Source organism: Eleutherodactylus coqui, chromosome 8, assembly GCF_035609145.1.
Source record: "Eleutherodactylus coqui strain aEleCoq1 chromosome 8, aEleCoq1.hap1, whole genome shotgun sequence".
Classification (NCBI taxonomy): domain Eukaryota; kingdom Metazoa; phylum Chordata; class Amphibia; order Anura; family Eleutherodactylidae; genus Eleutherodactylus; species Eleutherodactylus coqui.
In genome coordinates this window covers 139,860,902-139,877,722 of record NC_089844.1, presented here as the reverse complement: position 1 = coordinate 139,877,722, position 16,821 = coordinate 139,860,902, and the positions used below count along the sequence as shown (strand labels likewise).

General features: G+C 44.9%; 1 protein-coding gene across 1 annotated transcript in view; it reads right to left on the bottom strand.

Annotated features, from left to right (window-relative positions):
- Nucleotides 1–16,428, bottom strand: part of NHERF2 (NHERF family PDZ scaffold protein 2) — a 99,060-nt gene extending 82,632 nt beyond the window's left edge. Inside the window, exon 1 of the mRNA XM_066576564.1 lies at nucleotides 16,094–16,428. Coding sequence (XP_066432661.1) covers nucleotides 16,094–16,303 — 210 coding nt within the window. The 5' untranslated portion in view covers nucleotides 16,304–16,428. The remainder of the gene's footprint in view (nucleotides 1–16,093) is intronic.
- Between the last annotated feature and the right edge of the window lie 393 nt (nucleotides 16,429–16,821).

Below are 16,821 nucleotides of genomic sequence, written 5' to 3'. Positions count from 1 at the left end.
AAGGAATATGTTCGGCGATTACCTAATATTAACGTATTGTTCTTAATAAGTAGCAGTTTATTGGTAAAAGATGAGAAAAATCAACGTCCTGCAGCCGGCGTGCATAGGGTGCTGTCGACAAAGGGTGCGGTCGCCAAAGGGTGCTATCGCCAAAGGGTGCGGTCGCCAAAGGGTGCTGTCGCCAAAGGGTGCTGTCGCCAAAGGGTGCTGTCGCCAAAGGGTGCTGTCACGTGAGCGTCAGCGGCCGCCGCTAGCCTTCGCGATTCATCAGACTGCTGGCCGAACTGGCAACTACAGCTAAATTATGTCTCCATTCACTGTGAACAGGCAGTTGGTTTTAGACGAGCGACTCCTGTTTAGGGCTCAGTCACACGAGGAGCTAGGTGCGCAATAATCACGCACATAAAAAAAACGTGCGGCTATTAGAACCAATGGTATGGGAGCGTTCAGATGAAGGAATTTTAGACATTTACGTTTTCCTGCCGTAGGGCATGGTCATTTAAACAGGTAATTAGTTCCAGATGTGGCCTTTTTCCAGCGCAATTACGCAGTTTTTCGCGCATCTCGTTGCGTATGTTGCATGCTTTCGCGCACCTCTCCATTGACTTCTATGGGGATCGGTGGTATCTAAATACGAGGAAAGAGAAAATGCTCGAAATACGGACATATGAATAAACCCACTGAAAGCAATCAGTTTTATTACAGCATATTGCGCGTAAGTAGCAGGCCTAAGGCCTCTCTCACACGGGGACCTACACGCACAAAAATCACACATGTAAAAAGCTCGCGGTTATTAGAACCAATGGTTTCCTACGTTTTTTGCGTTCATCTGAACGTTCCCATAGAAAACGACAGTTTTGTTTACGCGCGTGATTTTTGCGCATGTAGGTCCCTGTGTGAACGAGCCCTAAGGGTGCGTCCACATATAACAGATTCATCCCCCATGTTTGAACGCTCGCTTCTTATGTTCACACGGCAGAATCTGACATGGATTCCATCTCTACGAACCATGGTAGTAATCTGCCGCTGAGCTGCGCATTTCTGCCATGGGTAATTCCAAGTGCAGAATTCCTGATGTGAATGAAGAACTGACATGCCACTCCTTTTTTTCCCACACGAGGATTTGAAGTCCACGGATTCCCACAGAGAGTAATGGGGGCGGATCTGCTGCGCGTGACGTGAAGCCGGTACAAAATTGCGTGTCAAATTCACGGCAAATTTATATTCCATTTCATCTGGATTTACAGACTTTGGGTATAAAAGAAGAGTGTTGTCATTCACTGACAACAATCAGAGATGTGAGTTACGCCGGTGTCACACGGGCGTAAATGCATTTACGTGCGCATTCGCATGTTTTACCGTTCTTTTTGTGCGTGCAAATCGTGATTTGTGTGTGGGAAAAAAAAAACACGTAACCGTGGAAAAAAGTAGCGAAATAACTTCTGCTACTTTAAATCCCCCCAAGTGGCCTAATGACCCCTTAATACGACGTTCTAGAAGCCAAACCGACAATTTATGCCCGCTCGCCTCAGCCCCTGTTATTAAATGACCTGCAGAACACGTTGATGCTGACCTGAAATTCCCCGGAGGTGGCAGGCGCCAGCAGTGACCGTTATACTACGAGCCCCCGGGCATCATAACGCTGCCTCCAGACCCGCATCCGTCAGGGAGCTGCAGATACGTCATGATGGACGTCTCACAACACACAGAAACCATGAAGCCAAGAGAGTAATTATCATGGAAACAGCGCCATAATTCCAAAATGACACCTCTCCCTTAAAGGGATAGCGCACTTTTTTGTACATATTTCTATTGAGTGGTATGGCCCAGATAAAGGTGGTTTTAGGGCAGATCGCATCCAGTATGCTGACCTTCGTTGGTTCTATTGCCGCATGTTCAGACTGCTTGTGAAGGTGCCTCACCATGGACCTCACAGTCCATGACAGATCCAGATCCTCCTCCACCTCACTGCACAACACCAACAGCTGAGATCTCTAGTCTGTTACAATGTATCCGCGCAGGAAAATGTATCAGCCCGGCTCAGAGGATAGCTTTGACAACTTTTGAGAAGGGACATAATGGAGAATCTGCAGACTGTACAACAAGCTACATTTTCCAGTATACCATTTTATACAAGATACACCTCCAACCTTCAGCATTTCAATCATAAAGCATACATATGACCACACTCCCCTTTACACACTCTCAATCTGACCCCGTTCAACACAGACTCCCAAACTATACAAATCCCAGATCCTCGATCAATACAGACCCCAGGGCAAACCTTCATCAATCTGAACATCCCATCAATACAGACCGCAAGACCACATCCCCTCACCAGTACAGACCGCAAGACCACATCCCCTCACCAGTACAGACCGCAAGACCACATCCCCTCACCAGTACAGACCGCAAGACCACATCCCCTCACCAGTACAGACCGCAAGACCACATCCCCTCACCAGTACAGACCGCAAGACCACATCCCCTCACCAGTACAGACCGCAAGACCACATCCCCTCACCAGTACAGACCGCAAGACCACATCCCCTCACCAGTACAGACCGCAAGACCACATCCCCTCACCAGTGCAGACCGCAAGACCACATCCCCTCACCAGTGCAGACCGCAAGACCACATCCCCTCACCAGTGCAGACCGCAAGACCACATCCCCTCACCAGTGCAGACCGCAAGACCACATCCCCTCACCAGTGCAGACCGCAAGACCACATCCCCTCACCAGTACAGACCGCAAGACCACATCCCCTCACCAGTACAGACCGCAAGACCACATCCCCTGACCAGTACAGACCGCAAGACCACATCCCCTCACCAGTACAGACCGCAAGACCACATCCCCTCACCAGTACAGACCGCAAGACCACATCCCCTCACCAGTACAGACCGCAAGACCACATCCCCTCACCAGTACAGACCGCAAGACCACATCCCCTCATCAGTACAGACTGCAAGACCACATCCCCTCAACAGTACATACTGCAAGACCACATCCCCTCATCAGTACAGACTGCAAGACCACATCCCCTCATCAATACATACTGCAAGACCACATCCCCTCATCAGTACAGAGTGCAAGACCACATCCCCTCATCAATACATACTGCAAGACCACAAATCGCCATTGATACATACCCTATACCAGGCCCCCATATTAATAGAGGCCCCAGACCAAACCCATATATAAATACAGACCTCTGGCCAGACTCTCCATCAATAGACCCTAGACCAGATCCCCCATTACTACAGACCTAAGGCCAATGCCTCTCCATCATTACAGAACCCAGACCAGTACCACCCATTGCTACAGACCCTAGAGCCTAGAACAATGCCCCCCATTACTACAGACCCCCAGACCAGTGCCCCACCATCACTACAGACCCCAGACCAGTGCCTCCCATAACTACAAACCCCAGACCAGATCCCCCCATCACTACAGACCTAAGGCCAATGCCTCTCCATCACTACAGAACCCAGACCAGTACCACCCATTGCTACAGACCCCAGGCCAATGCCCCCCATCACTACAGACCCCAGACCAGTGCCCCATCTCTACAGACGCCAGACCAGTGCCCCACCATCACTACAGACGCCAGACCAGTACCTCTAATCACTACAGACCCCAGACCAGTGCCGCTCCATTACTACAGACCCCAGACCAGTGCCCCCCATCACTATAGACCCCAGACCAGTGCCCCCCCATCACTACAGACCCCAGACCAGTGCCCCACCATCACTACAGCCGCCAGACCAGTGCCCCACCATCACTACAGACCTAAGGCCAATGCCTCTCCATCACTACAGAACCCAGACCAGTGCCCCACCATCACTACAGACGCTAGACCAGTGCCTCCCATCACTACAGACGCCAGAGCAGTGCCTCCCATCACTACAGACGCCAGACCAGTGCCTCCCATCACTACAGACGCCAGACCAGTGCCTCCCATCACTACAGATGCCAGACCAGTGCCTCCCATCACTACAGACCCCAGACCAGTGCCTCACATCACTACAGACGCCAGACCAGTGACCCACATCACTACAGACGCCAGACCAGTGCCCCACCATCACTACAGACGCCAGACCAGTGCCTCCCATCACTACAGACGCCAGACCAGTGCCTCCCATCACTACAGACGCCAGACCAGTGCCTCCCATCACTAGACGCCAGACCAGTGCCTCCCATCACTACAGACCCCAGACCAGTGCCTCCCATCACTACAGACACCAGACCAGTGCCCCACCATCACTACAGACGCCAGACCAGTGCCCCCCATCACTACAGACGCCAGACCAGTGCCCCCCATCACTACAGACGCCAGACCAGTGCCTCCCATCACTACAGACGCCAGACCGGTGCCTCCCATCACTACAGACGCCAGACCGGTGCCCCCCATCACTACAGACGCCAGACCTGTGCCTCCCATCACTACAGACGCCAGACCTGTGCCTCCCATCACTACAGACGCCAGACCAGTGCCTCCCATCACTACAGACGCCAGACCAGTGCCTCCCATCACTACAGACGCCAGACCAGTGCCTCCCATCACTACAGACGCCAGACCAGTGCCTCCCATCACTACAGACGCCAGACCAGTGCCTCCCATCACTACAGACGCCAGACCAGTGCCTCCCATCACTACAGACGCCAGACCAGTGCCTCCCATCACTACAGACGCCAGACCAGTGCCTCCCATCACTACAGACGCCAGACCAGTGCCTCCCATCACTACAGACGCCAGACCAGTGCCTCCCATCACTACAGACCCCAGACCAGTGCCTCCCATCACTACAGACGCCAGACCAGTGCCTCCCATCACTACAGACGCCAGACCAGTGCCTCCTATCACTACAGACCCCAGACCAGTGCCTCCCATAACTACAGACTAGTGCCCCACCATCACTACAGACCCCAGATCAGTGCCCCTCCATCACTACAGACCCCAGATCAGTGCCCCTCCATCACTACAGACCCCAGACCAGTGCCTCCCATCACTATAGACCCCAGACCAGTGCCTCCCATAACTACAGACCCCAGACCAGTGCCCCTCCATCACTACAGACCCCAGACCAGTGCCCCTCCATCACTACAGACCCCAGACCAGTGCCCCTCCATCACTACAGACCCCAGACCAGTGCCCCATACAATTCAACATCAGACTGCGGATCAGCCCAAATTGCATGCAACACAACTGTCACAGCTGAAGAGTATGCAATCACCACTGTACCTAATATGTATACTAACACACCCCTGCCCGAAATACTGATGCCAGTTCGAGCCTGATGAGGCAATATCCGGTGCCAGGCCAGTAGGCAGATTTCTGCAGCTCTCCTTTCTAGGAGGTTTCATTGGCGCTGATCGATCAGACCACAGAGACTATAAGATCGCCCCTTCACGGAGAGCCAAGAGCTTTAGGATGGCTTTACACGGGACAACTATCGTCTGAACACAGCGATAGTTGTTTACAGGTGGCTCAATTTGGCAATCGCTGAAGCGCACTCCTCCCTGCAAAGTTACCGGCTGCTTGCTGAAAGACAGACGATTACCCGTCACAGCGGGTGAGAATTCATCAATCAGCGACTATTTTTAGGTGAGCTGAAATGAAGCAACCAGTGAAGGAATTCCTGCTAATCACCTGATTGGTGGCCGTGTTTACACGGAACAACTGTGCTTACTTTTGCTCTATTCGGATGATAGTTGTCCTGTGTAGAGCCAGTCAGTAAACTAGAGGGGGCAGCTTTTGGGTGACGGAGCAACCAAAAAATGAGTCCTAATAGAGCTAATATGTCTGACAATGGCAGAAACTGAGGTACTGAATCAGGGCTAAAACAGGCTGGCGCATGCCACCACACTACTACGGCTTCTGCTCCGCCCCCAATGTTAGCAGCATTGACGGCATACGCCCTCTCAGGTGATCGTCCCGAGAGGCGGACTATTGCTGAGCTGTCCTGATGATAGGCTATCAATGATATCTGCACAGGAAAAACAGAGTAGAATATCACAGGTACCTGCAAGGAAAAAAAGCGGAAGGAACGGATAAGCAGGAGGGGCCGCAACGTAACCGCTGGATCGTCTTATCCACAAGGCTCCAGAGGATAAGGACTGTTTCTTAAGGCTGGGTTCACACAGGGCGGTTTTGCCGCAGTTTTTCCGAGGCGGTTTTGCCGCAGAAGAACTGCGTCTGCGGCAAAACCGCTTCGAAGGTTAATTTTGGCTTGCGGATTTTCTTGCGGAAAAATCCGCAAGCGTTTTATCCGCAGCGTTTTTAACTTTTTGCCGCGTATTTTGCTGCGTCCATAGAGGTCTATGGACGAAAAAGCGCTACGGAACAGACAGAAGGATGGACATGCTGCATCTTTGAAAACCGCGCCGCAGTTACATTTCTGCACTGCGGCTGTGCGCAAAACATCCGTCCTGTGAGAACAGCTTGTTTGCAAAACTCATTTGTGCTGCATTGCACTGCAAACGCAGCGGCTTTGCCGCAGTGCGGATATGCAACGGCAATCCGCTGCAAAACCGCAGCAAATCCGCCCTGTGTGACCCCAGGCTTAGACCTCTGGGACATACTGTCTAATGAAAGCCCCCTGGAGGACACAGGACCGGCCCGCCATCATAGCCTATTATCGAGGCGTCTGCCCATATTTTTACTGACTGAATACAAAAAGCAGACAGACACATGAAATCAAAAGCACATTTTTTTTATGCGGACTGATATTGCGCATTAAAAAAAAAAATCACAGCATGTCCCATTTTGGTCTCTATTCACAAACCAAAATCACCCATTAAACTCTACGGGTCCCTAAAAAGTGCAGAGAACCCGCATGAGCATCCTGTTCATTCAGGTTTTTTGCGCACCCTGTTTTCTGTGGGTTGTTACATTACTTACAACACTTTGGCCTTCTTGCTTTTTTTACATGCACAGATGCAACAAGAACGTAAAAATATGTACATATGCCCATATGCAAGTTAGCATCCAGCGGTGTGAATGAGCCCCGGAGCTGCAGCTCAGAGCGCGGGGCGTTCGTAAGGACAGCAATGCACACGCCTGTTTGTGAGACTCCACAAGATGTTTTCAAGTATCTTAAGTAATCTCAAGAGATCCGCGTCATCTGGGGACTCAGATTGCATTTAATTTAGATCCTGAGAGCAGCGAGGGAAATACACATAGTGTCCAATTGTTTTGAGTTTCTAATAGATTTTTTTTTTTTTGGAGGGGGAGGGGCACATAGATAGGGGACTGGTCCTTTAAATCTGTTTGAATATGCTAATTAGGCACCCTAAAGGAAGGGGGGGCAGGCGTGCTTTATGGCCCCTACACATGAGCGTATGCACATTTGCGCACGCATGAGCGTAGCGTTTCGGTAGGATAAGCGATGCTTTTTTTGTGCGCTCACTGGTGTATTTTACTGTACTTTTTCCACTTCCAAGTTATGCTCATTTGCCCGCGGGGAAAAAAAAGGCACAAACTGAAATGGGTAATTAGTCTAATGAGTTCCAGATGTGTTCTTTTTCCTACGCAATTATTTCCCGCATCTCCTAGTGTATTTTGCGTGGATTTACGTATCCCCACTGACTTCTATGGGGAATTTTGGTAGGTAAATGCGTAGAAAAATGGCATGCTGTGTTTTTTTTGCTTGGGCACAATGTGCAGAAAAAAATATGAGCATGTGACCAAATGCACTGAAATCAAAGGTTTCTATTCACTGCATATTACACGGACAAGATTTCTCAGAAATCTCATCCACACGGGACGACCAATCCGCTGCGGTAAATCCGGCCGAAACCGCGGCTGCGGCGCAGCTTTGCCGACCGCAGCATGTCCATTCTTTTTTCTTTCCACTGCGGCCGCGCTCTCCTCCATGGGAGCGCCGGCCGCAGCGGACGAGCGAGCGGCCGGGCCGCTTCAAAGCCGCCGCAGGTTTTTTCCGCGGCGATTCTCCCGGCGGAAATCTCACGTTTTTTGCCGCGGCCAAACCGCAAGATTTCCAGCGGGAATCCGCCCCGTGGGAACCCAGCCTTAGTTTGCTTAAACACACTTATGCCCGTGTGACACCGGCCTTAAAGAGCGCTCGGCACCACAGCATGTTCTCGAACCAACAAAAAAGCCCCAACCAGAAAATGACCAGATTACATGGGACCACTCGGTCCATACAGTTGATCCTCTATACAGGTTCCAGATGACTAGATACAGTCACGCTATAGTCGCCCATTTTTTGATATGAAGATCATGACAACCAATAACATTCACCCAATAACACTTGGCACCAGGCGCTGTACCCCACAGAGGTCCACAAACACACGGCTGTGGGTATGAGATCACACGGGGATCCATGTGACAGGTACTTGGGTATATACATTACCATAAGTACTTGCATTTCCTCTTCACATGCCTGTGGTATGACCAACAACTCTATTAGTCCGACGCACCGCGCCAACTGGACCACTTCCAGCTCTGTATAATCTACTGAAACATCGCCAGCCCTTAAAGTGACACCTCGCCCTTATAGAATATATTAGCTCCAGAAATAGACAACGGCTAGAATATGAGGGCATGGGGCGTCAATACGGGAGACAATCATGGTGGGACGTCTAGGCTCATTGCCCTCATCGTAGCTCTAATCAACGAGGATCCTCAGTCAGCAAAAAGGTTAATATACCTGTCTTTTGTTACTTCCACCATACCCACATTGGGGGCACATCTATGGAAAAGGGTGCAGAGGGACCTTCGGGCCATTTCATCTCTTGCAGTGCCCATGGCCAAGAAGAAAAGAGGGTAAGGCCAACCAGAGCTGGATCCTGGCTCTCTCCTCCGTAGCAGCCACAAGTATGGCCTCTCCTGCCACGGCTTGCTAAGTATCATGCCCAAATAGTGCCAAGCAGAGCAATGCAAATCTAGTTTTCAGCAGGCACTCATCATCTTCGATACCCACACAATCAGTACGGCCGTAGGGGAAGGTTTAGTCCTGTGGATGAGGGGAGAGAAGGCACCTATGTCACGGCTTATCACAAGGATGGTATAGTATGGTTGGGGGCTAATAGAAAGTCAGGAATGGCCAATCTAATTGACTCCCTGAAAAGTAGACATGGTGTCTGATGATAGGTAGAAGAATCTAGTAAGTATATATGAAGCAAGATATATTGAGATGATGGCAGTCGGAGAAGGAATAGCTGAAGCAGCTACACAGGTGAGGAGCCCAGCAAGCAGCTCCCTGGCGTCCCAGCAGTGTGACATTATTAGGAGGGGGGCGTCTCTACGTCACGGCCATTACCTCCAGTGATTCATTTTTCATAAACTTCATGTTTCTAATAATATCCAAAACTCGTCTATCCAGCTTCCCTCATAGGATGATGGGACTAATTATCACACAAGGAGCTGGATGTGATTCAGAGGTGTAATGTCACTGTAGATTATAGTTCTGATAGGAAGAAATGGATATCAATGTGGACAATATAAAGAGGTATCAACTGGATACATTGATAGATTATATATATGAGAGACATTAGATAGATCGAGTATACAGATAAATATGATAGATAGACAGATACAGTGGACAGATAGATGGATACGTATGAGATAGATAGATAGATAATGAGATAGATAGATAGATAGATAGATAGATATGAGATAGATAGATAGATAGATATGAGATAGATAGATATGAGATAGATATATATTAGGTAGGTAGATAGATAGATAGATATGAGATAGATAGATAGATATGAGATAGATAGATAGATATGAGATAGATAGATAGATATGAGATAGATAGATAGATATGAGATAGATAGATAGATATGAGATAGATAGATAGATATGAGATAGATAGATAGATATGAGATAGATAGATAGATATGAGATAGATAGATAGAGAGATAGATATGAGATAGATAGATAGAGAGATAGATATGAGATAGATAGATAGATATGAGATAGATAGATAGATAGATAGATATGAGATAGATAGATAGATATGAGATAGATAGATAGATAGATATGAGATAGATAGATAGATAGATAGATAGATATGAGATAGATAGATAGATAGATATGAGATAGATAGATATGAGATAGATAGATATGAGATAGATAGATATGAGATAGATAGATATGAGATAGATAGATAGATAGATAGATAGATATTACATAGATAATTAGATATAAGATAGATAGATAGATAGATATGAGATAGAGAGATAGATAGATATTACATAGATAATTAGATATAGGATAGATAGATAGATAGATAATTAGATATAGGATAGATAGATAGATAATTAGATATAGGATAGATAGATAGATAATTAGATATAGGATAGATAGATAGATAATTAGATATAGGATAGATAGATAATTAGATATAGGATAGATAGATAGATAATTAGATATAGGATAGATAGATAGATAATTAGATATAGGATAGATAGATAGATAATTAGATAGATAGATAATTAGATATAGGATAGATAGATAGATACATAGATAGATAGGATAGACAGATATGAGATAGATAGATAGATAGATAGATAGATAGATAGATAGATAGATAGATATGAGATAGATAGATAGATAGATAGATATGAGATAGATAGATAGATAGATAGAGAGATAGATAGATAGATAGAGAGATAGATAGAGAGATAGAGAGATAGATAGATAGAGAGATAGATATGAGATAGATAGATAGATATGAGATAGATAGATAGATAGATAGATATGAGATAGATAGATAGAGATAGATAGATATGAGATAGATAGATAGATAGATAGATATGAGATAGATAGATAGATATGAGATAGATAGATAGATAGATATGAGATAGATAGATAGATAGATAGATAGATAGATAGATAGATAGATAGATATGAGATAGATATGAGATAGATAGATAGATAGATATGAGATAGATAGATAGATAGATAGATAGATAGATAGATAGATAGATAGATAGATAGATATGAGATAGATAGATATGAGATAGATAGATATGAGATAGATAGATATGAGATAGATAGATATGAGATAGATAGATAGATAGATAGATGAGATAGATATTACATAGATAATTAGATATAAGATAGATAGATAGATAGATATGAGATAGAGAGATAGATAGATATTACATAGATAATTAGATATAGGATAGATAGATAGATAATTAGATATAGGATAGATAGATAGATAATTAGATATAGGATAGATAGATAGATAATTAGATATAGGATAGATAGATAGATAATTAGATAGATAGATAATTAGATATAGGATAGATAGATAGATAGATAGATAGATAGATAGATAGATAGATAGATAGATAGAGATAGATAGATATTACATAGATAATTAGATAGATATAAGATAGAGTATATAGGTAAATATGGTAGATAGATACAGTATACAGATAAATATGATAGATAGATATACAGTAAGACAAGTGAAAATAAGCAGGAAAGAGTTAGAACCTCCAGGGGTACACGGGCAACTCCGGGTAAATGAGCTACCTAGTAACTATTATAAGCAGAAGTGACAGCAGTATACAGGGGTACATAATGACCCTGTATAACTATTAAAAGCAGATGATATGTAGTGATCCCATATAACTATTTCAAACAAAATGACAGCAGTATTATATCCAAAGGTATATTATAACCATAAATAACAACTATAAGTAGAAATAACAGGCGTATATGGGAGTATATAATGACCCTATGTAACTATATACCTACTATAAGGACAGGTGACAGCAGTATATGGGCTGCATATATTGACCCTATATAATTACTATAAGCAGAGGTGAAAGCAGTACATGGGGAGCATAGTATGACCCTATAACTAGTATAATATATTATGGCCATATAACTAGTATAAACAGTGAAGTACATGGGGGTATATAATGACCCTATATAACTATTATAAAAATAGGTCACAACAGTATATGGGGGGTATATAATGACCCTATATAACTACTATAAGCAGAGGTGACAGACGTATCTAGGGGTATATAATGACCCTATATAATATATAAGTACTATAAGCAGAGGTGATAACAGTTATAATGACCCTATATAACAAGTATAAGCAGAGGTGACAGTTACATATGGAGGTATACAATGACCCTATATAACTAATATAAGCAGTACACGGCAGTATATAATGACCCTATATAAGTTGTATAAGTAGTATATGGCAGTACATAATATATAAGAACTATAAGCAGAGGTGACAGCAGTATATGGGGTATATAATGACCCTATATAAGTACTATAAACCGCACATGGCAGTATATTGACACTAAACAAGTACTATAAACAGAGATGCACAGCAGTAAACAGAGTATATAATGACCCTATATAACTAATATAAGCAGTACACGGCAGTATATAATGACCCTATATAACTAATATAAGCAGTACACGGCAGTATATAATGACCCTATATAAGTTGTATAAGTAGTATATGGCAGTACATAATATATAAGTACTATAAACAGAGGTGACAGCAGTATATGATGACCCTATATAACAAGCATAAGAAAAGATGACAGCAATATATGGTGGTATATAATTACCATATATAACTAGTATAAGAAAAATGACAGCAGTATATGTCTGGTATATAATGACTATATATAACTTATATAAGAAGAATGACAGCAGTATACGGGGGTATATAATGACCCTATGTAAGTACTATAAACAGATTACAGCAGTACATGGGGTATATAATGACCACATGTAACTAGTATAATCAGTGCACGGCAGTATATAATGACCCTACGTAAGTTGTATAAGTAGTATATGACCCTATATAATATATAAGTACTATAAGCAGAGGTGACGACAGTATATGGAGGTATATAATGACTCTATATAACTAGTATAGGCAGGGATGACAGCAGTATATAATGATCCTATATAGGTACTATAAGCCGAGGTGACCGCAGTTTATATGGCCATGTAAGGCCCCTCAATAAGTTGTATCAGTAGTATATGACAGCATATAATGATCCTATATGATATATAAGTATCATAAGCAGAGATGACAGCAGTATATTGAGGTATGTAAGGATCCTCTATAACTAGTATAAGTAATACATGGCAGTATATAATGACCCTATATAATATATAAGTACTATAAGCAGAGGTGGCAGCAGTATATAGGGGTATGTAAGAACCCTCTATAACTAGTATAAGCAGTACATGGGGTATATAAGGACCCTCTATAAGTAGTATATAGCGGTATATAAGAACAATCTATAATATATAAGTTCTATAAGTAGAGGTGACAGCAGTAAATGGGGGTAAATAGGGACCCTGTATAACTAGTATAAGTAGTATATGGCGGTATATAGGGACCCTCCACAAGTTGTATAAGTAGTACATGGGGTATATAAGGACCCTCTGTAGGTAGTATAAGCAATACATGGCCATATATCAGGACCCTTTATAAGTAGTATAAGCAGTACACAGCGGTATATCCGGACCCTCTGTAAGTAGTATTAGTAGTACATGGCGGTATATCAGGACCCTCTATAAGCAGTATAAGTAGTAGATGGCGGTATATCAGGACCCTCTATAAGTTGTATAAGCAGTACATGGCAGTGTACCAGGACTCTCTATAAGCAGTACATGGCGGTGTATTTGGACCCTCTATAAGCAGTACATGGCAGTGTATTTGGACCCTCTATAAGTAGTACATGACGGTATATCAGGATCCTCTATAAGCAGTATATGTCGGTATATTAGGACCCTCTATAAGCAGTATATGTCGGTATATTAGGACCCTCTATAAGCAGTACATGGCAGTATATAAGCACCCTCTAGAAGTAGTACATGTCGGTATATCAGGACCCTCTATAAGCAGTACATGGTGGTATATCAGGACCCTCTAGAAGTAGTACAGGGCAGTATATCGGCACCCTCTATAAGCAGTACATGGCAGTATATCAGGACCCTCTATAAGCAGTATATGGCGGTATATCAGGACCCTCTAGAAGTAGTATAAGCAGTATATGGCGGTATATCAGGACCCTCTAGAAGTAGTATAAGCAGTACATGATGGTATATCAGGACCCTCTAGAAGTAGTATAAGCAGTACGTGACAGTATATCAGGACCCTCCATAAGTAGTATAAGAAGTACATGGCGGTATATCAGGACCCTCCATAAGCAGTACATGACGGTATATGAGGACCCTCTAGAAGTAGTATAAGCAGTACATGACGGTATATCAGGACCCCCTATAAGCAGTATATCAGGACCCTCCATAAGTAGTATAAGCAGTACATGACGGTATATCAGGACCCTCTAGAAGCAGTATATGGCGGTATATCAGGACCCTCTAGAAGTAGTATAAGCAGTACATGACGGTATATCAGGACCCTCTATACGCAGTACATGACAGTATATGAGGACCCTCTAGAAGTAGTATAAGCAGTACATGACGGTATATCAGGACCCTCCATAAGCAGTATATGGCGGTATATCAGGACCCTCTAGAAGCAGTACATGACGGTATATCAGGACCCTCTAGAAGTAGTATAAGCAGTACATGGCGGTATATCAGGACCCTCCATAAGCAGTATATGGCGGTATATCAGGTCCCTCTAGAAGTAGTATAAGCAGTACATGGCAGTATATCAGGACCCTCTAGAAGTAGTATAAGCAGTACATGACGGTATATCAGGACCCTCTATAAGCAGTATATGGCAGTATATCAGGACCCTCTAGAAGTAGTATAAGCAGTACATGACGGTATATCAGGACCCTCCATAAGTAGTATAAGCAGTACATGGCGGTATATCAGGACCCTCCATAAGCAGTATATGGCGGTATATCAGGACCCTCTAGAAGTAGTATAAGCAGTACATGACGGTATATCAGGACCCTCCATAAGTAGTATAAGCAGTACATGGCGGTATATCAGGACCCTCCATAAGCAGTATAAGCAGTACATGGCGGTATATCAGGACCCTCTAGAAGTAGTATAAGCAGTACATGACGGTATATCAGGACCCTCTATAAGCACTACATGACGGTATATCAGGACCCTCTCTCTATAAGCAGTATATGGCGGTATATCAGGACCCTCTAAAAGTAGTATAAGCAGTATATGACGGTATATCAGGACCCTCTAGAAGTAGTATAAGCAGTACATGGCGGTATATCAGGACCCTCTGGAAGTAGTATAAGCAGTACATGATGGTATATCAGGACCCTCTGGAAGTAGTATAAGCAGTACATGATGGTATATCAGGACCCTCTAGAAGTAGTATAAGCAGTACATGATGGTATATCAGGACCCTCTAGAAGTAGTATAAGCAGTACATGACGGTATATCAGGACCCTCTATAAGCAGTATATGGCAGTATATCAGGACCCTCTATAAGCAGTACATGACGGTATATCAGGACCCTCTATAAGCAGTATATGGCGGTATATCAGGACCCTCTAGAAGTAGTATAAGCAGTACATGGCGGTATATCAGGACCCTTTATAAGTAGTATAAGCAGTACATGGCGGTATATCAGGACCCTCTAGAAGTAGTGTAAGCAGTACATGGCGGTATATCAGGACCCTCTAGAAGTAGTGTAAGCAGTACATGGCAGTATATCAGGACCCTCTAAAAGTAGTATAAGCCGTACATGGCGGTATATCAGGACCCTTTATAAGTAGTATAAGCAGTACATGGCGGTATATCAGGACCCTTTATAAGTAGTATAAGCCGTACATGGCGGTATATCAGGACCCTTTATAAGTAGTATAAGCAGTACATGGCGGTATATCAGGACCCTCTAGAAGCAGTACATGGCGGTATATCAGGACCCTCTAGAAGTAGTATAAGCAGTACATGGCGGTATATCAGGACCCTTTATAAGTAGTATATGGCAGTATATCAGGACCCTCCATAAGTAGTATAAGCAGTACATGGCGGTATATCAGGACCCTCTAGAAGTAGTATAAGCAGTACATGGCGGTATATCAGGACCCTTTATAAGTAGTATATGGCAGTATATCAGGACCCTCCATAAGTAGTATAAGCAGTACATGGCGGTATATCAGGACCCTGGCTGTACCTGGTGATGGGTCTCCTTCTCCACGTTCTCCCCGTTGACCTCCAGCACCCGGTCCCCCGCCCGCAGGCCGGCCAGCTCAGCCGGGGAGCCGGGCTCTACCTTGCGGATGTACTGGCCAGTCTTGTTCTTCTCCCCGTGCAGGTGGAAGCCGTATCCCTGCTCCCCCTTCTGGATGTGGCACAGCCGGGGCTGCAGGCGCTCCTGGGCCATGGTGCTGACAGCGGCGGGTGAGCGGGCGCACTGGCAGGGCTCAGTGGGGCATAGTGAGCAGTGCGCTGCGGCTCCTCCTCCTCGCTGCTCGGCTCCAAGCCTCTGGCTCGGCTTTCACTAGCAAACAAGGAAAAGCCACAAAGATGCTGCTCTGGCACCTCCCTCCGCCGCGACCTGGAATCTTCCAGACTGGGGGGTCAGGGGCTGCGGGGGGCCGCCGTGGCAGCTCGGCCGATCTCGTTTAGGGGGGGGGGGGGAGTCATCGATTCTTCTCATGACCGCTAGGCATCTTTGCAACTTTTCAAATAGTTTCCAGGATTAACCCCTTCCTGCCGCGGCCCGTCTTCCTTTTCAATTTTTCTTCTTCACTTGCAACAGAAAAACTTTTTTGTTTCTGCAGCTACCGAGTCCCATGACGGCCCGCTGCTTGGCGGACGAGCGGGGCTTTACAATGGCACTACTTCTTGTACATGCGATGTCTTGGGAAACGTTTATAACCTTCCCATTGGGGGGAAATG